The sequence below is a fragment of the Lontra canadensis genome, unplaced genomic scaffold (assembly GCF_010015895.1).
Source record: "Lontra canadensis isolate GAN:19392208 unplaced genomic scaffold, GSC_riverotter_1.0 scaffold28, whole genome shotgun sequence".
Lineage (NCBI taxonomy): Eukaryota > Metazoa > Chordata > Mammalia > Carnivora > Mustelidae > Lontra > Lontra canadensis.
The window spans coordinates 15,332,088-15,355,847 of NW_022631022.1; the positions used below are offsets into that span (position 1 = coordinate 15,332,088).

At 39.5% G+C, this 23,760-nt stretch overlaps 1 protein-coding gene across 3 annotated transcripts in view; it reads left to right on the top strand.

Moving 5' to 3' along the window:
* Nucleotides 1–20,981, top strand: part of UACA (uveal autoantigen with coiled-coil domains and ankyrin repeats) — a 90,203-nt gene extending 69,222 nt beyond the window's left edge. For all 3 annotated transcript variants that reach the window (XM_032864927.1, XM_032864928.1, XM_032864929.1), the window contains exons 11-19: nt 1,497–1,604; nt 2,121–2,153; nt 2,661–2,759; nt 7,982–8,018; nt 8,880–8,932; nt 11,079–13,817; nt 15,610–15,762; nt 17,614–17,679; nt 20,822–20,981. In XM_032864927.1, the coding sequence (XP_032720818.1) occupies nt 1,497–1,604; nt 2,121–2,153; nt 2,661–2,759; nt 7,982–8,018; nt 8,880–8,932; nt 11,079–13,817; nt 15,610–15,762; nt 17,614–17,679; nt 20,822–20,893 (3,360 nt within the window). In that variant the 3' untranslated portion in view covers nt 20,894–20,981. The remainder of the gene's footprint in view (nt 1–1,496; nt 1,605–2,120; nt 2,154–2,660; nt 2,760–7,981; nt 8,019–8,879; nt 8,933–11,078; nt 13,818–15,609; nt 15,763–17,613; nt 17,680–20,821) is intronic.
* The last annotated feature ends 2,779 nt before the right edge of the window (nt 20,982–23,760 follow it).

Consider the following 23,760-nt stretch of genomic DNA (forward strand, 5'->3'; position numbering starts at 1 on the left):
TAAAAAGCAACTCCTCAATCATTCGTTGTATTGTGGAGTAGCTAGCAGTTCAGTCCCATCTGCAGGCTCCACTTCCTTTTTTTTTTTTAATATTTTTAAAAATTTTTTTTATAAACATATAATGTTTATAAAAAAGTGAATCGCCAGGTTTACACACTTCACAGCACTCACCATAGCACATACCCTCCCAAATGTGCATAACCCCACAACCCTCTCCCTACCCCATCCCCCCGGCCACCCTCAGTTTGTTTTGTGACGTTAAGAGTCTCTTACAGTTTCCACTTCTAATTCTAGTTTTCTTGCTGTCTCCACCACATCTGTAGTTACTTCCTCCGCTGAAGCCTGGAACCCCTCAAAGTCCTCCATGAGGGTTCCTTCCTACCAACTCTTGTTAATGTTAGTATTTTGACCTCTTCCCATGAATCACAAATGTTCTTAATGGCATCTAGAATGGTGAATCCTTTCCAGAAGCTTTTCAGTTTCCTTTGCTCAGATCCATCAGAAGAATCTCCTTCAAGGCAGCCATACAAGATGTATCTCTTAAATAGTAAGCCTTGAAAGTTGAAATTACTCCTTGATCCGTGGGCTGCAAGGTGGATATTGGGTTAGCAGCCTTCATAGAATTCATAGAAGAGAGTTAGGTCCTTGTTCTGGATGAGGCTTTGGCTTAAGGGCATGTCGTGGCCTGTTTGATCTTCTATCCAGATACCTAAAACTTTCTCTGTTTCTTTTCCTTTGCATTCAGAACTTGACTGACTGGTAAAAGAGGCCTAGCTTTTGGCTTTTTTTAGTTCGAGACATGCCTTCCTGACTAAGCTTAATCATTTTTAGCTTTTGATTTAAGGTGAGAGATGAGTGACTCTTCCTTTCTCTTGAACGCATAGAAGCTATTGTAGAATTGTTAATTGGTCTAATTTCAATGCCGTTGTGTCACAGGGAATGGGGGCCTGAGGAGAGGGAGAGATATGGGGGAACGGCCAGTGGGTAGAGCAGTCAGACCACACGTGGCATTTACTGGTTAAGTTTGCCGTCTTTCATGGAGCAATTCATGGTGCCCCCAAGACAGTTACTGTAGTGTCAGCAAGGGTCACTGATCACAGGTCACCATAATAAACAGAATAGTAAAAAAGTTTCAGAAATTGTGAGAGTTACCAAAATATGACAGAGATTCAAAGTAAGCAAAAGCTGGTGGAGAAATGATGCTGATAGACTAGCTCGATGCAGGGTTGCCGCAGACCTTCAATTGGTGAAAAAACACAGTATTTGCAAAGCGTAGGAAAGCAGAGTGCAATAAAATGAGTATGCCTGTATATTATTTCTGATCTATCAATTTTAAGCCATTAAATATTTAAGCCACAATATATTGTGTCTTTGGACTTAAAACTGTTTTATGTAGGTATATATCTGACCATGATAGTGAACTGCTTTTGAAAATATCTTCCATAAGAATTGCTCTTTTAAGGCTGGTCTGGCACCTGTTTTCTTTACTGTTTAAGGATCTGGAGATTGAAAATGAAGATTTGAAAGAGAGGTTGAGAAAAATTCAGCAAGAACAGAGAATATTACTGGATAAAGTCAATGGTTTACAACTACAGCTGAATGAGGTAAATAATCTACATAATATAAAAAAACGAAAAAAATGTTTTACTACCAATAATCATCATTGAAAACAAATCATTAATGATCGCCTGCCATATCAGGTCATGGTGCTAGTTGCAAAAGGAGGTACAATGAGGTCATTGCCCTTCAGAAAAGTTCTGTTTTCCTGGGATCTTCATGTGAAATTTGGAGTGTCACACGTAGGAACAGAGAGTACTGGCGGTGTATGGTAATAGCAAAGCGCTGACCTATGGTTGGGGGCTATGGGATCGGAGAGAGAGGAGTTGATAATGCATGGGTTCTCAGAAGAATTGAAGTGCTTCTTAACCTGGTCAGTGAGAAGAATAAGTGATGGCTCAGACCACAGAGCTGGTCATTCAGAGACATTTTCTCCTCACCTCCTTGTTCCCAATCTTAAGATTGAGATATGTGCTGGCCTTTTACAAAGATACCTGCTGAGCTCATGCCTTTCAAAAATAAGCTTTGAATAATGAAAATACATTTCTTCTTTTTAAATTTAGGAAGTAATGGTTGCTGACGATCTGGAAAGTGAGGTAGGCTGATAAATTTTACTTTAAAGCTATAAAATGTTATGTCAATTGAAGATGACATTGCAGTAGAGTTTTGAGTCCCGTGTTGAGATGGGGGTGAGGTTCGATTTCTGGTTATTGCTTAAAGGGAAAAACAAAACCTACATGTGACTATTAAAAAATACATTTTTAGGGATAGTAGCATGGGTTATCGTAAGCATTTTGTTGTTATTGTCTCTGAATGCCTCATTTTCTCTGAAACTTTCAACAAAAAGATATAAAATTCTAAACATTGTAAATAAAATGTCTGAAAATAATAAGATTTGAAACATATGCAGAAATGTGAATTTTTCATAGTATTTTTATATATTCCATATTTTATTGTATATTTGTAGGAACTGTCAACTCTGCTAATAGTTAAAAATACTAAAAAAATCAAAGTTATTCTAATTCACATTTTCTGAAACATATTTTTAACCTAGTTGCAAGCATGGAGTGATTTTGCTCTGTATTTATTCCTTTCCATTTCAGAAAGAAAAGCTGAAGTCCCTTTTGGTGGCTAAAGAAAAGCAACATGAAGAAAGCCTAAGAACTATTGAGACTCTGAAAAATAGATTTAAATATTTTGAGGTATAGAAAGCTTAAATAAATTCTTTCATATAACGTATAATGGGCAGTGGAAGGAGCTTGGAGTCACACTTGAATTTGAATGATCGCTTTCTTCTTTATTGTGTGACCTCAGGCAGTTTATTTAAAGTCTCTGAGCTTGCTGCCACTTTCACAAAATGGGGATGATCGTCCCTTTCCCCACAGAGCTGTTGCAAAGGTTAAACAACACCACTGAAACGGACCTGCATGGGCCTGGCATTCCATACCTGTTTCTCTTCCCTGGCTTTCCTCTTTGTCCATTTTACCTTTATAAAACTTCACACTCGTACCTGTAAATTTGCAATGTGTATGACGGTGAAAAGAACAAAGCCTCATAAATGAATAGTATATTTCTGGGATTATCTCAGAAAGAATTTTGTGTATCTTTTCATTAGTTACAACACTTAAGGTTGAGTGTAGTGTGTCAGTAAGATTCAGTTCATAAGCTCAGCTTTGGTTGGATAAGTTAGCACTTAGTTTTTCCAAAGTCATGGTATTTTTAAGTTTTTATTGAAATACAGTGTACATTATAAAGCACACATGTTAAAGTATATATGTTGAAGAATTTTCGTAAGTTAGACACACCATGATCAAGAAATAGAACATCCCGGTACCTAGAAGCCTCCTGACACTTGCTTCCTGTCACAACCCACACTCCCAGCACCGATGGTAACCATTCTCCTGATTTTTACCTGCGGAGGTTTGTTTTGCAAGGCCATAATATATATTTTATATCACTGGTGCCACTGAAGAAGGTGGTTGATACAGTGTGAATCTTTTTTTTTTTTTAAAGATTTTATTTATTTATTTGACAGAGATCACACATAGGCAGAGAGGCAGGTAGAGAGAGACTGGGAAGCAGGCTCCCCGCTGAGCAGAAAGCCGGATGCAGGGCTCGATCCCAGGACCCTGGAATCATGACCTGAGCTGAAGACAGAGGCTTTAACCCACTGAGCCACCCAGGTGCCCCCAGTGTGAATCTTTTATCTTTACTGGGGAGTATAACTCCAAAGTATGTGATAAAAGCAGTTTTTTTTCCTTTGGAGATGAAAAACATGTGCAGCTGTGAAAAAAATTCAGAATTAGACAAAACTGATCTGTGGTGATGGAGGTCAGAGTAGAGGCCACCCTTTGGTGAGGGGTTACCGACGAGAGGCATGAAGAAGTGTCTGAGGGCACTGGGAATGTTCTCTGTCTTCATCTGGGTTGTGATGACATGGGGTATACGTATGCAGACACTTACTGCAATGTACATGTAACATTCGTGTACTTTACTGCAGGCGAGCAAGTTTTGCGTTGATGCATGTTTGCACTGATATGACTGAATTCTGAAGATTATTCAGAAATACAGGTTTATAAACTAATGAACTAGTGGAGTGGCTTCTGTCTTTCACATCTGAAGATGTTTGTTTTTAAGGTTAATAGTGAAACTAGTAATAGCTAACACCTCGTAGCCTGGTCCACGTGCCAGGAAACGGCCCTATGTACTATACACGCATTTCATAAACACCTCAACCCTGTATGGTGTATCTTACTGTTATCTCCACTTTGTGAGTGGAGAGACTGAGGCCCAGAGCAGTCTCCCCGCGTGGTGCTCTATAAATAGGAAGTGGCAGGACCAGAACTTGAACCCAGGCAGTCGGACTAGTTTTATGCTCAGAGTAGCTTGAATGAGAAAATACAGATGTGCATATGGGATTTTTGAAGTGTCTGTCAAAGTTGGGATATGTGAAATTGGTTACTGTTTATGTATTACTTTTCTGCTAAGAGTGGGCTCTCACAGCTTAAGAATAAAAAAAATTTTTTAAAGACTTTATTTATTTACTTGACAGATCACAAGTAGGCAGAGAGACAGGCAGAGAGAGAGAGGAGGAAGCAGGCTCCCTGCCGAGCAGAGAGCTGGGTGAGGGGCTCCATTCCAGGACCCTGAGATCATGACCTGAGCCGGAGGCAGAGGCTTTAACCCACTGAGCCATCCAGGCGCCCCAAGACTAAAATTGTTTTCTGTAGCTTTCAACAAACTTTCAGCCAAGTCTATAACTTTGAATGAGGTTATAATATGTTGTAGAAAAATAACACATTTTTTCTTATAAAAACAACATATTTTAGGAAGCCAAGAAAACGTAGTTAAACCAAAAGCAGAAAATAAACACACCTATAATGCCAGGACTCTTGCCCCTGACTGATCTCCTTTGACAACTTTCTTTGTGCATAGCTAGTGGTACATACACATTCAACAGGTGGGAATACTGTTTCGTAACTTTCTTCACATTTGCTAATGGGGACATTTTCTTCAGTCGATACATTCATTTTGATGAATTTTTATACTAGAAACGAGTTTTTATATGTGCACTTTATATGTGACCCAATATTTATGAAAGCGGCCATTAAAACTAAAAATGCATTATTTATAAATATTGAGTACTCACTCCCGTATCATCTCAACGTGCTAAAAATTCCTCATAAGCTGCCGACAGAAATGCTGCCTTATGTGTAATATAACATATAGGCAGTTCCCTTATGTTTATAGGGAAAATATAGGCTAATATGGGTACTATAGAATGAAGCTGATTTTGTGTTACAGTTCATCTGTCCCTGTTTATTTGAGTAATCTACTAAAGGTAATAAACCCCAACCAAGTTTTTTGAACTCCTTATGTATGTAGGCCTCCCCCCACCCATACATGTAGAAGCCAATTTAGCAACTATTGCAAGCTCTTGTATTCAGTATTACATAGAATAAAGAGCTTAACTAAATTTGCAGACCTTTTTCCGTACCCTTGGAGTGCTGTGGATTAGTGGGGGTGGCATTAATTTAGTCACAGAACTGTGGACCGTTTTTATTGTGGTCACCTCTATGAGTCTGACATACAGCTCTTAGTACTAATCCACACAGATACACAAACATGAACTACACCTGCCCATCTTTTCTTAGAAACTGAAAATCGCTGACGCACAATGGGGCATTAGTTTCAAGTGTACTACATAGTAATTCGACAACTCCGTGCATTATACTGTGCTCACCACAAGTGTAGCTACCACCATACAACGCCACTCCAATACTCTTGACTGCTTCCCTATACTGTACCCTTTATCCCCATAACTGATTCGTTCCGAACCTAGAAGCCTGTATCTCCACTCTTCTTCGTCTGTTTTGCCCGTTCTCCTACCTCCTCTCCTCTGGCAACCATAAGATTGTTCTCTGTATTTATGGGGTCTGCTTCTGCTTTTTGTTTGTTCATTCATTTTTTTGTTTTGGGATTTCACATAGGAGTGAAATCATACACTATTTGTCTTTCTCTGTCTGATTTACTTCACTTAGCATAATACCTTGAGGTCCATCCATGTTTAGCAAATGGCAACATCTCATCATTTCTTACAGCTAATATTTCTTTGTGTGTATGTGTGTGTACACCACATCTTCTTTATTCTCTCTTTTCTTGATGGGCACTTGGGCTGCTCCCATATCTTGGCTGTTGTAAATAGTGCTGCTTTAAACATAGGGGCTCATATATCTTCTCGAATTAGTGTTTCTGTTTTCTTTGGGTAAATTATCCAATAGTGGAGTTACTGGATCATACGGTATTTCTAAATTTTTCAAGGATCCTCCATGCTGTTTTCCACAGTTGCTGTACCAATTTACATTCCTACCAGGAGTGCACAGGGTTCCTTTTTCTCCACATTCTCGCCAACACTCGTTTTTTCTTGTCTTTCTGATACTAGCCATTATGACAGGTGTGAGGTGATATCTCATTGTTATTTCAATTGTATTTCCCTGATGATTAGTGATGTAGAGTGTCTTTACATGTGTTGGCCATCTGTATGCCTTCTTTGTAGAAATGTCTATTCAGGTCCTTTGCCCACTTTTTAATTGGATTATTTTTAGGGAGTGTGTATAAGTTCTTCCTATATTTTGGATATTAATTCCTTATCAGATATATGATTTATAGATATCAACTCCCATTCACTAGATGGTCTTGATATGGTTTTCTTTGCTCTGCAAAGGGTTTTTGTTTTGATGTGGTCCTAGCAATTTATTTTTGCTTTTGTTTCCTTTGCCAGAAGAGACCTATCTAGAAAACTATTTCTATGGCCGATGTCAAATAGGTTATGGCCTATTTTTTTCTACCAGTTTTATGGTTTCACATGTCATATTTAGGTCTTTAATCCATTCTGAGTTTATTTTTGTGTATGGTGTAAGAAATGGTTCAGTTTCTTTTTCTTTTATTCTTTTCTTTTTTCTTTTCTTTCTTTTTTTTTTTTTTTGCATTTAGCTGTCCCGTTTTCCCAACATGATTTGTTAAAGAGAGACTGTCTTTTCTCCATTATATACTCTTGCCTCCTTCGTCGTAAATTAATTGACTATATAAGCTTGGGCTTATTTCTGGGCTCTCTGTTCTATTGATCTGTGTGTCGGTTTTTCTGCCATTACTGTACTGTTTTGATTACTATAGCTTCATAGTATATCCTGAAATCTGGGGTTGTGATCCCTCCAGCTTTATCGTTTCTCAAGATTGCTTGGGCTATTTGGGTTCTTTGTGGTTCCATTCAAATTTTACTATTATTCTAGTTCTGTGACAAGTGCTTTGGTATTTTGATATAGATTGCATTTGATAGGGAAGGCATTTTCTTCCTTTTGAGGTAAAGAAGCAGTGAAGAGTGTGTATTGAAAGTTGTTTCAGTTCATTTGGGGCTCACTTTTTTTTTTTTTCCTTTTGAGCAGAAAAGTTTTTCCTTGAAACGCTTGGCTGCCTTTATTAAAATGCTCAGTGAAGTAGTTTATTCCCAACTGGTCTCTCGAATTGTCATCAGTGCTGTGTCTTTTTATGGTTTCAAGTAGAGTCATACTCAGGAGAAACAAGGAATGTTGAAATGTGGCTTTATTTTTATTTATTTATTTATTTATTATTTTATTTAAAAGATTTTATTTATTTATTTGACAGACAGAGATCACAAGTAGGCAGAGAGGCAGGCAGAGAGAGAGAGGAAGGGAAGCAGGCTCCTTGGTGAGCAGAGAGCCCGACACGGGGCTCGATCCCAGAACCCTGAGATCATGACCTGAGCCGAAGGCAGAGGCTTAACCCACTGAGCCACCCAGGCGCCCGAAATGTGGCTTTAATAATTGGATCATTTAAGAGCTAAAATAGATACAGAATTTTACAAAATGAAGCAATATTCATCATAAATTTATGCTTCTGATTTCAGACCGATCATTTAGGATCAGGAAGTCATTTCAGTAACCGTAAGTACAAAAGCATAGATTATCATTACCATTCACCCAGTTAAAACAAAGAAGAATGTTTGTACCTATTCATTTTGTCTAACTGTATATGACATTCTTGCCATTCAATTTCAACTGCTTGTGTGTTATACCTCAACACACGGAAGTAGGAAGAGGTAATGATACTACTGTAGCCTCTAGCATAACATCCAGTAATGCTGAGGCTCTGATTTTCCCTAGCCACTTGTATTTTTAAGTTGTATCTTATATGAGTTACCAAACTTACCTTGTTCATTAGTAGACATTTATTTTGTGATATTTGGAGCTTGTCTTTTATGAAAAGAAACATAACTTCTGATTTGGAGAAGTCTTTGGATGTAGTTTCAGTGCAGGGAGGCATTTAAAAATTAGAAGTTACATAAACACTTATTTCTTAGTTATTTTAAGACTGTATAATTAATATTAACTTTTGTGTATTGTTTGCTAATTCTAAATAATTCCTCTAGAAAATCCATTTTTTTCCTTCCCAGGAAATATTAAATTATCCTCGAGCTCATTTATCCTATAAATTATAAAGAACACCATTTTTATTTTGACTGATTATAAGATACATTTTATAATAATCCTGTAGCTTATGTAATCTAACAGTCTTACATATTTCTAAAAACCAACTTAGTATCTATTCAGAAGAATATGGGTACTTTCCTTATATATATAGAAATAATAATGAAAAACGGGAATATTTTAGAACAAGGATAATTTTATGTTGTAACTCATGCTTTTGTTTGACTAATAGAGGAGAGATCATAACACCAAATCAATTCTCAGCCTACTTTGGTATGGATATTTAAGTTAAGATATCATTTATTTGGATTTATGTAGGAAAAGAAGATATTCTTCTCAAACAGGGTCAAATATACATGGCAGATTCACAGGTAATTGTTTTTTAATTTAAAAATATTTATTAAAAACATTTGTGCCTTTTTAAAAAGAGGAAAACAGCATTCTATATTAGTACATATACATTGAATAAGGTTTTCATTATCAAAGAAAAGTTGTTGTTGGTGTTCTGAGTTTAATAAAAGCAGATAATACTATTTCTAGTGCCCTCTAGAGTGTTTCTGATGATAGTAGCTTAAATAAGAGATTTGAATTACAATTTCATTGTCTTGGATAGTAAGCCTGTATTTATTAACAGTGATTGGTCACCTCTTCATATTTGCCCCTATAGAGGGGAAGACAGGTTATGAATAACTCAGAAGTAATTTTTTTGGCTTTGAAATGTATTTTTCCTTATGTTCAAATATCTATCCTATGTGTTGGAAATTCACCTCAAAATAAGAAAACCTTCCAAGAGATAGTGTTGTCTGATTTTCTTGTTGATATCCTTCTCATCTTTACTTTCCAGTAGATAGAAGTTTGCATTTTTAGCACCTCCCGTGGACTGAAGACATAAATATTTGGGCTTTTATTTTTATTTTTTTAAAGATTTTATTTATTTATTTGACAGAGATCACAAGCAGGCAGAGAGAGAGGAGGAAGCAGGCTTCCCGCTGAGCAGAGAGTCCGATGCAGGGCTCGATGACCTGAGCCGAAGGCAGAGGCTTTAACCCACTGAGCCACCCAGGTGCCCCAATATTTGGGCTTTTAAAGGCTTTTTTTATCTTCTGTCATTTATAGGCAGAATGAGTTAGCCTTCGTGATGTCTTAAGATCACTTTAAGCTGCAGGGACCCCTGGGTGGCTAAGTTGGTTAAGTATCTGCCTCAGCTCAGGTCATGATCCCCAGGGTCCTGGGATCAAGCCCCATATCAGGCTTCCTGCTCTGTGGAGAGCCTCCTTCTTCCTCTCCCTCTGTCTGCCACTCCCCCTGCTTGTGTGCGTGCTCTCTCTCAAATAACTAAGTACAATATTAAAAAAAAAAAAAAAGATCATTTTAAGCTGGAAGCTTCTAAGATTCTAGGTTGAGAAAATGGATATCATCTGAAAAGTATTTAAGATTAGATAGATATTTGATTATAATAAAACAAGTCTGGAAATTGTAAAGATGTGTAAGTAATTGGTAAATTTTTGCAGTTTTAGTCTAAAGATCATTGGCAAATTGAAAGATAATTTAGAAGCAGAGAGGCTGGGAAATTTTTCCATGTTGTTAATTTTCTTTCTTGATCCTGTGGAAGGCAGTATAGATTTAACTAAACAACAGTGAAACCTGCTTATTAAAATAGTGGAATGTGTGCACAGCACATAGGTTTTATCAATGAGTTAGTACCTGTAAGGGGCCCTTACTGTGATAGGCTGTATGGGAAAAAATAAAATAGTTGAATTTAGTCTTTCGTGCTTATATGTTCTGTTTATGAACTATTTCATGAGAAGTTTAATTATACTTTTTTGTGTCAACTCTTAGTGGAGGGAATGAGATGTCAGTCAGATTTTGTACTAAGATCATATGCTAAGTTCTCATTCACCCTACTTGACTGAAGAAAACTTGTTTTCATTTTTGTGAGCTAATATTCTCTTGAAAACTCATACTAGCTGTGCTGCTTATTTTGGTGGTATTTCTATAACTTAGAGAACATTACGTTGGAGTTAACGAGGATATTCAGAAATTATATATCTTATTAGAAGTTATATAATGTATCATTCTGTGAAATAATTTGCAGATTTAAAATTGTAATACTTGTTTTGATTCGAGGGTTCTGATGACTTTGTTTAGAATTGGAAGTTCTAAGCACATTATGTGCCATAAAGCATAGAAATAATAATGAGTTTTGATAAAGTTGATATCACTTGTGGGTAGTTACTGTGTATGGAGAAAGGAAGAGGAAGTAGTCCCCAGAGGTCACAACTATTTGCCTTCTTTGTTCTGCCAGAAATACACTAAAAGTGAACAGACTCTCTAAGTATCACCGCTTGAGAGCATATGAAGGGACTCATATCCAGAATCACTACTGTAGTTTTCCAGTGTGCTGGTCTGAAAACCCCTTGACTGCTGATGGTGTGGGAACTTTGTAAGTTTGGCAATTAAGTCGTTGTCTTCTTTAGGCTTTTGTGATTAGTATCTTTTTTTTGTTTCCCTTTTCAGTGTACTTCCCCAGGGGTCCCAGCCTACATGCAGAGCAGGTCCATGTTAAGACCACTGGAGCTGTCATTAACCAATCAAACCTCATATTCCGAAAATGACATTTTAAAGAAAGAGTTAGAGGCAATGAGAACTTTCTGCGAATCGGCAAAACAAGACCGCCTCAAGCTGCAGAACGAGCTGGCGCACAAGGTGGCCGAGTGCAAGGCGCTAGCGCTGGAGTGCGAACGGGTCAAGGCGGATTCCGATGAGCAGATAAAGCAGTTGGAAGACGCCTTGAAGGACGTGCAGAAGAGAATGTATGACTCCGAAGGTAAAGTAAAACAGATGCAGACGCACTTTCTTGCCCTTAAGGAGCACCTGACAAGTGAAGGAGCCACAGGGAGCCACAGGCTGACGGAGGGGCTGAAGGACCAGCTGAAGGACATGAAGGCGAAGTATGAGGGCGCGTCTGCCGAAGTGGGGAAATTGCGAAACCAAATCAAACAAAATGAGCTGGTAGTAGAACAGTTGAGGATGGACGAAGGCAGGCTGGTGGAAGAGAACAAGCGCTTGCAGAAGGAACTCAGAACGTGTGAAACGGAGCGAGACCAGAAAGGAAGGAGGGTCGCCGAGGCGGAAGGCCAGGTGAAAGAACTCTTAGCCAAGTTGGCCCTCTCGGTTCCGACGGAAAAATTTGAAAGCATGAAGAGCTTGTTGTCAAGCGAAGTAAACGAGAAGGTGAAAAAAATAGGAGAGGCAGAAAGAGAGTATGAAAGGTCACTTACGGAAGTCAGACAGTTGAAGAGAGAGCTTGAGAATTGTAAGGCCAAACTTGCTCAGCACATCAAGCCGGAGGAGCACGAGCAGCTCAGAAGCAGACTGGAGCAGAGAGCAGGAGAGCTGGCGAAGAAGGTCACTGAACTCACGTCGAAAAATCAGACGTTGCAAAGGGACATTGAAAAGGTTTATCTGGAGAACAAAGCCCTCAACCAGCAAGTCCAGAACTTAACAAGTGAAATGAAAAGTCATTACGTTCCTCTACAAGTCAGCGAAGAGATGAAAAAGTCACATGATATCACTGTTGATGAGCTGAAGAAACAGCTTTTAGATGTAACACAAAAATACGCAGACAGGAAGCTGGAAATGGAGAAGTTGCTGATGGAAAATGACAGTTTAAGTAAGAATGTTAGCCGCCTGGAAACCGTGTTCGTGCCTCCCGAGAAGCACCAGAAAGAGGTCTCGGCTCTGAAATCCAGTATCGCTGACCTCAAACAACAGCTGTCTGAACTGAGTAAGAAGAGCGGCGAAGACCGAGAGAAAATAAATGCACTCATGTCTGAAAACACTAACCTGAAAAAGACCCTGAGTACCCAGTATGTGCCGGCTAAAACCCATGAGGAGGTGAAAACCACGTTGAATGGCACAGTGGATAAGGCCAACAGAGAGTTACTAGACACGAAGAAAAAGCTCGAAGATCTCAATCAGGAATTTGTAAAAACTAAAGGTGAGAATGAAATCCTCAGAAGAAACCTGGAAAACACTCAGAGCCAAATAAAAGCTGAGTACGTCAGCCTCCGAGAGCACGAGGAGAAGATGAGTGCCGTAAACCAGAGCCTGCAGAGAGTACAGGATGACAGCGCGGAAATACTGGCCAACTACAGAAAGGGCCAAGATGAGATTGTGACCCTGCATGCCGAAATCGAAGCCCAGAAGAAGGAACTTGACACGATACAGGAATGCATTAAGCTCAAATACGCTCCAATCGTCAGCTTCGAAGAGTGTGAGAGAAAATTTAAAGCAGCAGAGAAAGAACTAAAAGAACAGCTCTCAGAGCAGACGCAAAAATACCACGTCAGGGAAGAAGAGGCCAAGAAGTGCAAGCACGAGAATGACAAGCTGAAGAAGGAGATTTGCGCTCTTCAGAAGGATTTAAAGGATAAGAACGTTCTCGTTGAGAACTCTCATGGCACAGAGAGAGCACTGAACAGGAAAGCAGAAGAGCTAAACAAACAGTTGAAAGACCTGTTACAGAAGTACACGGAGGTGAAGACCGAGAAGGAGAAGCTGGTGGATGAGAATGCTAGACAGGCTTCGGAGCTTCTCACGGCCCAGACCCTTCTGCAGAAGCAGCATGTTCCCCTGGAGCAGGTTGAGGTCCTGAAAAAATCTCTTAATGGCACCATCGAGCATCTGAGGGAGGAACTGAAGACTAAGCAGAGGTGTTATGAGAAAGAGCAGCAGACGGTGGCCAATCTGCGTCAGCTGCTGGAGAACCAAAAGAACTCTTCGGTGCCTCTGGCAGAGCATTTGCGGATTAAGGAAGCATTCGAGAAGGAAGTGGGCATCATGAAGGCCAGCCTGAGAGAGAAGGAAGAGGAGAGCCAAAACAAAACGGAAGAGGTCTCCAAACTCCAGTCCGAGGTTCAGAACACTAAACAAGCATTAAAAAAGCTAGAGACGAGAGAGGTGGTAGATTTGTCTAAATACAAAGCAACAAAAAGTGACTTGGAGACCCAGATTTCCAGCCTCAATGAAAAACTGGCCAATCTGAATAGAAAGTATGAGGAAGCCTGTGAGGAGGTGCTGCAGGCCCAAAAGAAGCAACTTTGTGCCAAAGATGAGAAGGAATTACTGCATTTCAGCATCGAGCAAGAAATCAAGGATCAGCAGGAGCGGTGCGATAAGTCCTTGACCACAATCGCAGAGTTACAGAAAAGAATACAGGAATCTGCCAAACAGATTGAAGCGAAAGATAATAAGGTAGGCTCCGAGGCGTGTGCATGGCTTGGCGTTGGCAGGCCCCAGGGCAGAGCTGCCGGAGTGGGACAGGGCCCTTTACCGCAGCATCCCAACGGGTCGGGGTTACAAAAGCATTCATTACGGGACCACTAAATGCCACCTTTCCGGTTAGACTGCTGGTGTGCAAAGAAATTCAGGATTGAAAGAAAAGTCAAGTCATACAGGCAAAGCTTTTCTCCTTTGGTTTCCTCAACTGGTAGAGCCAAGACTTGAGGAAAGATGGGGAGACTCAAGGTTCCTGGGCCTCATAAGCGAGTGGTCAGTGCAGTGGGTTTTAGGATATGGAAGGGTGATGAGAGAGAGGAGGAAGAAAGCTGTTTCGGGGCTCCCGAGAAACGAAGGACATGGGGGAGCACCCCAGACTTGATCTTAGCACTCACTCATACCAATAACCGAGCCCTCCAGTTCCTTGCACAGTTTGTCTTCATGTCTTTCCACACCCTGGTCTCCTCACCCAGAATGCCCTGCCCCTCGTGCCTCCCGAGTTAAGTCCCATACATTCCTTCATGCCCACTTCAACACATGTCCTCCTTCCTGAAGCCTTTACTGTCCCGTCTAGCCTCCAGTAAACTGTTCCTCTCCCAAAATGCATGGTTTCTGTTAGTGCTGCCATCCATTTCAAATGTCTCGATTACTGAGTTATGTGCTTGATCGTCTCAACCAGCTTATAAGCTCAGGTTTGTAACTTATCTTTTCTTCTTTCATTCTCATGCTACAATCTACAGAACAGGTGCCCAACGATATTTTTGAAACTGGTAGTTGGCGTAAAGTGTATATTGTGAAGACGAGAAATCAGGAAGGTTGGGTGCATTTTTATCAGTTCAGTAAATAGTTGTTGAATGCCTTCTATGTATCGGGTGCCGTGGTGAGTTCTAGGGGTACAGTGACACCTGAGAGCAGACACATACCAGCCCTCCTCCTTGGAGAAGTGCCAGTACTAACCTGACCCATCTGCTCCGATGGCCCAGAATTTAAATGCTCTCCACTTATTCAGAAGGATGTTACAAATGTAACATTGAATAATTACAAGGGCAAGTTTTTAATAACTGCTTAACATTTTTGCCGCTTAATTGAGCTTATACTGCATACAGGCATGTATTTATGATTGCATTTGATTTTCTTAACTATGAAAGAACTTCCCCCCTTTCATTGATAAAGGAACTAAAGCTCAGAGAAAGAAAGGAAATTGACCAAACTCACACAGCTAATCACTAACAGATCAGGCTGATCTTAAATAAAGCCTTTGCTCTCTCCACTCGTCTGAAGAGCCTCCTGATTTTTTTTCCCCCTTTTTAAGATAAAGTAGTCTAAAATCATATGTTCTTGACACAAACCAGGGTCATGAGTTAGTGCTGGACTTAAATGAGCCATGCTGTCTTTTCAAACTTTGTTGGAGGCAGTGCCCCATAAGTTCCTGTTTCAGATGACCTAGAAGATAATCTGTAGACTTTCATAAGTACTTAAGTATTATCTAAGAATAAAAAGACTGAGGTCACAGTCCAATCTTAGGATATATATTTATTCTCAATTTGGTAATGCTTTAATAAGGAATTTACTGGGAGGAATTTAATGAAAAAACCTATATAGTTTATGTACTATTGATCATAATATTGACAATATCCTTTCCTCAATTTTCTGGTCTATAAAGATAAATTGTGTGCCTCAAGGAGGGATTTTTGTGTAAAGGTGTTCATTAGAATCAAATAAGTGAATAATACAGGTTTCTCCCATACCTTTTTTCTTTCTTTATAAGATAACAGAACTGCTTAATGACGTGGAAAGACTCAAGCAGGCACTCAGTGGCCTTTCACAGCTCACGTCCCCGAGTGGGGGCCCCAGCAAGAGGCAGAGCCAGCTGGTCGACACCCTGCAGCGGCAAGTCAAGTCCCTGCAGCAGCAGCTAGCTGTGAGTAGCCCTTGGAGCCTTTGTGCCCGCGCGTGTGGGCTCACGGTAGTTGGTAAAATTTATTTAGAAGGCACATTAATTTGTGGCTATGCTCAGGTCCAGGAAGGTAATCAGGTTTGCTCAGAGTTACTTGTACTAGTGGTAGATGTGCTGCCTTTGATACGCCAGGCATGGCCCTGAACACTTTACATACTTTGACCTTGATCTTTATCACGGCCCTACAAGGTTTTATTCCCCACACACCCCACCCTCCACTTTATTCTTAAGGGAGCAAAGATGAAAATACTTGAGGCCTAGGGACAGTCAGCTAGAATTTAATCCTGGGACTGGCTGACTCCAAATCTGGTATCTTTCTAACTGGAGCACAGTCTCTAAAATACTGGTCCACTCAACTAAAGGAGTATGATATTTTACGCTTACAAATAAACGTAGGCATCCCTCTGGTTTTAGACCTTATATATTAAGAGAAAACATCTGGAAATATATATATATATCCATATATGTGTCTCCTTTCTATGGGAAAGAAAACAAGTGAATTGAGAAACTGTGAAGATAGGAGCTTGTTCTAAACTCTGCCACTTAAAAGTGAGTGACATGAAACATTCCCCTTGATCCTTGGCCTCCTTATCCATAAAATAGGCTAATAAGAACTCATTACTTATTTGTTTGCTTTTTTTAATCAGATGAGATAATATAACGTGCATGGAAATGCTAAGGAAAATGTAGCCTGCTCAAATGTAAATTGTTGCTAATAATTTCCGATTTTATAGGAATTGGTTAGGAGTTTTTGAATAGAAGAAAGCTATGTTTTAAGGGTTCATTTTATTAACATCCCTGGCCTACAAATTAATGACGATAAATTACTGATTTGGATCTTGTTAAAAGGATATGGTAGTCCCTTCAATAATTGGAAATACTGGTTTATTATTCATTATGTTCATGACACTGTGCTAAACACTGTCAGGGATAGAGAAAGTACATAGTTTTTGTCCAGGGAGTTCTGGAGAGCTAGAGGGGCAAAACACAGATCCACGAAAAGTAAAATAACAAACCCCAAAATATCAAATATAGAATTGAGAATAAGATCCCAGATTCTAAGTGGTTATGAATTCATAGGAAGGAAGGATCCCTGGTGTGGTGGGGGGAGCTAGTCAAAGAGGAAGGGAACAACTGGCCTGAACCTGTAAGGTAGATGGCAATTTGGTAGGTGAATGGAACATAGAGAATCTTCCAGGCAAGGGAAATTGTAGGAAGGAGGGGGTGGAGTGGATTGCAAGGGGCATACCCATGAGGCAGTGAGAGGCTGCTCAGCCTGGCTGGTCACCAGAGTTACGTTTGTGGCAAAACTGCCAAGCCTGTTGAGAAGCAAGTGGATGAGTTTGGATTCTCTTCTATATGGAATGAAGTTTCTCCTGAGGTTTTTGAGCCAAAAGTGATATGAGCAAAGAGCTACCTTAATTTCAGGAGCATGAAAAGAAATAAAATCTAGAGGCAGGGAGACAAAATGGGAAGCTTTTGCGATAATCCAAAGTAGAAGTTAGTAGGTGTCTGGATGATCTCGTGGCATGAGATGTCAACTAAGGCAGTGATTTCCCAGTACGGAGGACAAGTGGCATTGCTTTCACTAGGTTCCCACACGTTGATTAGGAAAGTCTATACTACTGTTTTGCTACAAGGTTTTGTACATGGGGCCCAAGGTGATTTGTTACAAGGTGTGGCAGGAGCATAACATGGTGGGAGCACACTACTGTTATGTAGTGTCAAGCCTGAAGGTGGCATTCCCACAAGCCTCTCTGTGTTTGAAAATGTGAATGCCGATGCTCTGACCTGTCTGTCTTTTCACATCTCTAGGATGCTGACAGACAGCACCAAGAGGTGATTGCAATTTACCGGACACATCTTCTTAGTGCTGCACAGGTAAAAAAAAAAAACAAAAAAAAACAAAAAAAAACCTCTTCCTCCTTTGGAAAATATTTCATTTCATTTTTATTTTCATCCTAAGAGTCCTTTCCATTTTATTTTTTAAAAATTCCGGTGTCATTAACATGCAGTGCTGTATTAGTGTCAGATGTACAATACAGTGATTCAGTCATTCCATACGTCATCTGGTGCTTAGCACAGCCGCACTCCTCGATCCCATTTTGGAGAAGACCATTTTTTATTTTCAAATACATTTATGAGAAAGTCATTGATGTGTAAAGTAGTTGTACCCCATATGCTTATTTAAAAATAATTGTGTTTCTTTTAATCATGGCTTGTGTATCTCCCAGCACAATTTACAAAGCTATATGGTAACACAACATTCTTAAATTTCGTGTTCTCTCCATCTGCTTGTCACTCATTTTATAGACAGTTTGGCAACATCTGATGGCAGCCCATGCTAGTGGTACTGCTAGCTGGAGATAGCGTCTTGACGTCCATACCTGGCTCTCAGCTCAAGAGAGTAGAAAGGACTTCACTGTTTCTCAGGAGTATTTCTTTGACATGTAGTACTATAAAAGTGCAAAAATGATAAGGTGTGCACAAAATTGTAAGAATGTAAGGAAAAAACTGGTTCTGGTAGGAGATTACCCATAACATTTATTTATTGAGGCTTAAACTCAGTGAAGCGTAAGATTAAGAATTCCCTTCTTTGGGGGTATAATGAGAAAGCTTTTTCTAGAAGAATAAGAAAATGTTTGACATATGAAGAGTGCCATACTTAATGCTCTGTAGAAGTCCTATGATCAGCATCTCCAAAATTCTCAGAATAGATTTTTGAGGAAGATGTATTAAAAGAGACAGTGTTAGAATGGCGGGTGAGATATAACAGGACTTGTTTAGAATTTGAAGTGTCAGTCCACACGGTTTTGTTTGTTTGTTTGTTTTAAAGAGGTGTTGAGATGAGAGAAAGCTTCCAAGAAGGTCATTTTTTAATAAAAGGAACTAGGTAAAATAATAAAAAGGAAGAAACTTTACAGTGTCAAATTCTTAAAACCAGAAAGCCTTCCTTTTCTTATAGGAGATAAAGGGGTAACAAAAGGAAAAGAATGGATTATGGTATGATTGGCTACTTTCTTTTGCGGAGCTAGAAGATGAGCTGGGATTTCACGGTACCATTGATGCGTGAACAGTGGGAGGCAGGGGAGCCAACCCTGCAAGGTTGAAAACTCCGCATATAACTTTTGATCCCTCCAAAAACTTGGCTACTAATAGTTTATTGTTGACTGGAAACCTCACCAATAATATAAGTAGTTGATTCAATTAATACACATTTGCTATGTTATATTTATTATATACTTATTATATACTATAATAAAGTCAGCTGGAGAAAAAATATTATTAAGAAAATCATAAAGAGGGACGCCGGGGTGGCTCAGTTGGTTGGGTGGCTGCTTTTGGCTCAGGTCATGATCCCAGGGTCCTGGGATCGAGTCTCACATTGGGCTCCTTGCTTGGCAGGGAGCCTGCTTCTCCCTCTGCATCTTCCTGCCACTCTGTCTGCCTGTGCTTGCTCGCTCTCTCTCCCTCTCTCTCTCTGATTAAAAAAAAAGAAAGAAAAGAAAATCATAAAGAGAAAATACATGTATTTTGTATTAATATCATATGCCATACGATATTAATAAAAAAAAAATCTGTGTCTGTGTGGACCCATGGTTCAAACTCCTGTTGTTTAAGGGTGAACTGTATATTGTGGTCGTTAGAGAGGACAGTTGACGGACAGCGGAATGGGACCTTTAGGAGGGAGAGGGTAAAAAAGTGTTGAAGATGTGTATCAGAGAGGATGAGGAACTCATTCAGGTCTGGCATTGGCCAGAAGAGGAAGAGTGTGCTCTCGCCGAGAGACACTGCAAACTAGCGAGCCTTTCAACTTTGTCTAATGTCTGCTTCCAAAAGTTGAAATTCTACTGACTCCTAATGAAACATAACAGAAACAACTGGCATCTGAAATAGTCTTGCTTTCTGGCATCATAAAGTTAACTAAGAAATTCAGTTTAGTCAACTATGGCTAATGTTTGAAATTTAAACATCCTGCTGTTATAGAAACAGATTTTGGAAGCATAACTTTTTATATTAATAGGAAGTGTTATGCTAAAACCTGTTCAAGTGTTCAAGCAAAGAAAAAGGGGAAGAGGGTGTTGTAAGCTTACCATATTGACTCGCATTTAATCAACCTCTTGCCATCTTTTTAAGTTCAAAGTGTTTCTTCCTAAATATAAATGGCTAACATACATATAAAAAAGCTCTCAACCTCGTCGATAATGGAGAAATGCAAATAAGCAAAGGAGGTACCATTTTTCACTGAGGGGATTGGCAAATACTAAGCAAGATGATCGTCTGGAGTGTTGGCCAAGGTGTCTGGGAAATTGGCATTTATACCCTGTTGGTGGGAGAGTAAATTGTTACAACGCCTGTAGGGGAAGTTTTGTAGTGCTTAGCAAAATTAGCAATTGAGCCTGCTTTTTGAACAGGCAATTAGGAATCTGCCTATAAAGATGGGCGACACCTTAAATGGGCATCACTGCAGGACCAAGTAAAGAAGTGATGATATATTCGTAAGTGTTATTATCCAATAACTTAAAAATAATTAGGGATACAGCTGGGGAAAGACTTTGTGACATTAGGTGAAAGGGCAAGTTGGAAAATCATACATGTGATCCTACTTAAGAATATAAGTATGGGGTCTTTTTCATTAATTACTTTTCTAATTACAAAAACATTTCTTAGCAGGAGCAGGAAAAAAAACTTAACTTGTAGCTGACTTTGCTTATCTGCAATTCATGCTGCCCCTATTATCTGAGCCATTATTAAAAAAAGAGAAGGAGAGAAGTTTGTCCATCTGTCTTCTGATAATAAGTGTTGAGAGCAGCTGGTTTCTACTACTTTTAAGCTGACTTTCTTTCCATCACACAGCTCTGCCCTCCTTTCCAGGAAATCCTTGAGAATATCTGCATTGATGAGGCTTTAGCATTTGGTGAATCACAGCCACTTAAGGCCCTGTTTCAAAGCCTTGGGCTTTAGAATTCTTGTGTCCGTGAGGATGACATAAAATATTTCTGCCTTTCTTCTTTCGCTCCAGGGTCACATGGATGAAGACGTGCAGGCGGCCTTACTCCAGATCATACAGATGCGGCAGGGGCTCGTGTGCTAAAGGCAGTCCTGACCAGCCGGGGCGTGCTTCAGCTGCTGGTGCTCAGCAGTCCCAGTACGACTCTATGGCCTTCCTCAGCTGCCTTGTGCTGGTTATAGTTGAAATAAAATATATTTTGTTTCATCAGCAAGTTTCTTTTTTTTAAGATTTTATATATTTATTTGACAGAGAGAGATCACAAGTAAGCAGAGAGGCAGGTAGAGAGAGAGGGGGAAGCAGGCTCCCTGCTGAACATAGAGCCTGATGTGGGGCTCGATCCCAGAACCCTGAGATCATGACCTGAGCTGAAGGCAGAAGCTTAACCCACTGAGCCACCCAGGTGCCCCAGTTTTGTTTTGTTTTGTTTTTAAATTAGATGGGTATGTTACTGAGTTTTTCCCTATCAATTCAACTCTTATATTCTATATATGTTAATTTTATGGTCAGGCAAACAACCTAACACTGCCTCAGATGGGCTATGTATTTTTAAACTGTTGAGTCCGTAATAAAGCATACGCCACCTTCGTAGGGCCATATGAAGAGGGGTCAGGCTGAAATAATTTTTAAAGATTTCTTTTAGAGAAATTAATTTGCTAAGTAAATGAAAAGATCTTTCTGGTCTTCAGCTAAGTCATGAGACTGAATGTGATTTTAAGGAGTGCATCATAACTTGGCTGGCCAAGTTGCATTTTTATTGAAGTAACTTCATGAGTGCCTTTGACTTGTTTTAGAGGTACAGATTTTTTTCTTCTTACCTAGTAACTTTTATGCCCCTTTAAATACACTTCTTTTTATAAAGCGGTGTGCAGTGCTAAATTACATTTAGATTAAAAACAGGCAAGGCAAATGTATCAGGAATTTATATTAAAATGGCCTCATAATATCCACAACAGCATTTTAATTTTCACTTGTGATTTCTCTTGCCATAGTATTTAGAGAACTATGATAAATGGTATGCTAGATTTTTCAAAGTGTCAAAAATTATAGGCTTTTTTTAAGCAACTACTTTGACATTTGCTACTATAGTAACCAAACACTCACTATACACACATCCTCCAAATGCTTTGTACTTACTTATAGGAAAATTGCACTAATGAAATTAATAACATGCAGTTTTCCTGCAAAATTAGAGAACAGATTTTAGAAAACAGATTTTTCAGGTTTTAGGTGAAAGGGCAATAATAAACCGTAAGAATGTAGATCACAAGGAAAAAAATAAAATGGGCCATGTTTTAGTAAATATTGTAACCAACCATTTTTATTAACTACATCTCATTAAGAAGAGTTTATGTGTTTTGCTATTTTGTTTACCATTCAGATTGAAGATTACTAATTTGACTGTTAGCAAATAAACTCAACAAATGAATCCTTTCAACCAAGTTTTCTTTTCATTGCAAAATGTGCCTTAGCAATAATCTTTGAATATTCTGGGCCAGATTTCTTATTTATTTATTTATTTATTTATGCCCAGCATGGGCCTTGAGCTCACGGCCCTGAGATCAAGAGTTGCGTGCTCCACTGACTGTGTCAGCCGGGCACCCAGATTTTCTGGTTCCAATTTTGTATAGTAACAAGGACAAAGAACCATCAAAATAGCTTCTTCCACCAGAAACCATCATATTTCTTCAGTGTAGGAACAACAGTGAAAAGTCAAAGTTGGATTTGTTTTTTTAATTCTTTAGATATTTTCTCATGTAAAAAAATTGGATTATTTAATTTTCATGTTTAATGTTGTCTTTTGGCATGAGTTCTGTTTCATCGGTTTTATTTAGGTCTCCTTTGAAGCTCTAAAGTAGAAAACGTTCCTTACTGAATAGTCACATTTCAGTGCTGCATTTTCCTTAATAGAGCTGGGAGGGAACCTCATGTGTGCTTTATTTTGTCACCAATCACCAGTAAAATGTGGAATATTGTTTTGAGCATCCTCATAGAAGATTTACAAGATCATTTATGCCATGTGCCACTTTGGAGAATTTGGGGTAGAGAACGACGGGGTCCACCGATGATGTCGCCCATTTTCAGTCCACCACATGGAGGAGCAAGGAACCCCCTTGAATTAATCCTATGGTCTCCTTCACCCACCTTTTGATATCAAAGGCAGAGATGGCCTTTATGACACTGAAGGCTAAAGCTTTTTAGATAGTAAACAGTGGAGTGTACAGAGTAGGTAGATGCTGGTCTCTGCTGTTCTGTGTTCAGAAGAACTAGGAGATCTGAAGGAAGATCAGTTGTGTCTGAGATGTGAGCGGGAAAAGTCACCAAATTCCTATCGGGGCGCGTTCCTTTGTTGAAAGCTTTATTACTTTCCCACTGTTTCATTCTTAAACCATTCCTGCTTCCTTGGGAAAACTCATTCTTTTTGCCAGAGGATCCATGTTATAAAGAACTTTTAATGTCGAATGTTCATTCAACAAACATCTTAAATTGTAATATTACAGTGACTTACTCACTAGCTAAACCTGCGCTGTTCGAAGACTCCAGGCAAATGTAGCTTCATCTTTCTGATGGCTTGCTTTTGACCCTAGCCAAATATTCCATGGTTTAAAACTCTTAGGCGTCGGATCTTTGCTGCTTTAGGAATCTTGCCGCTTCAGAACACAAGTGCATTACCAGCTTTCCTCAAACAAGCACCTAAAAACTGTTCTACACATGCTTCTCACCTACCTGAAGGGTTCCTGTTCTTGGTTGACTTGCTTCAAAGTAGAAAAGGGAAGGGTTTCAAGTTCATTTTTGGTGCCCACGATGACGAGGCCTATTGGTGCCTGCCCACATAAAGCTAAAGCTTAGGCAGCAATGGCAATGGCCAGAAGCTTTTGATGTCCGCTTCCCTACAGTAGAGGACAACTCCTCCTTACTGCCTCTGCATTCTCCTCATCACTGGACTCTGC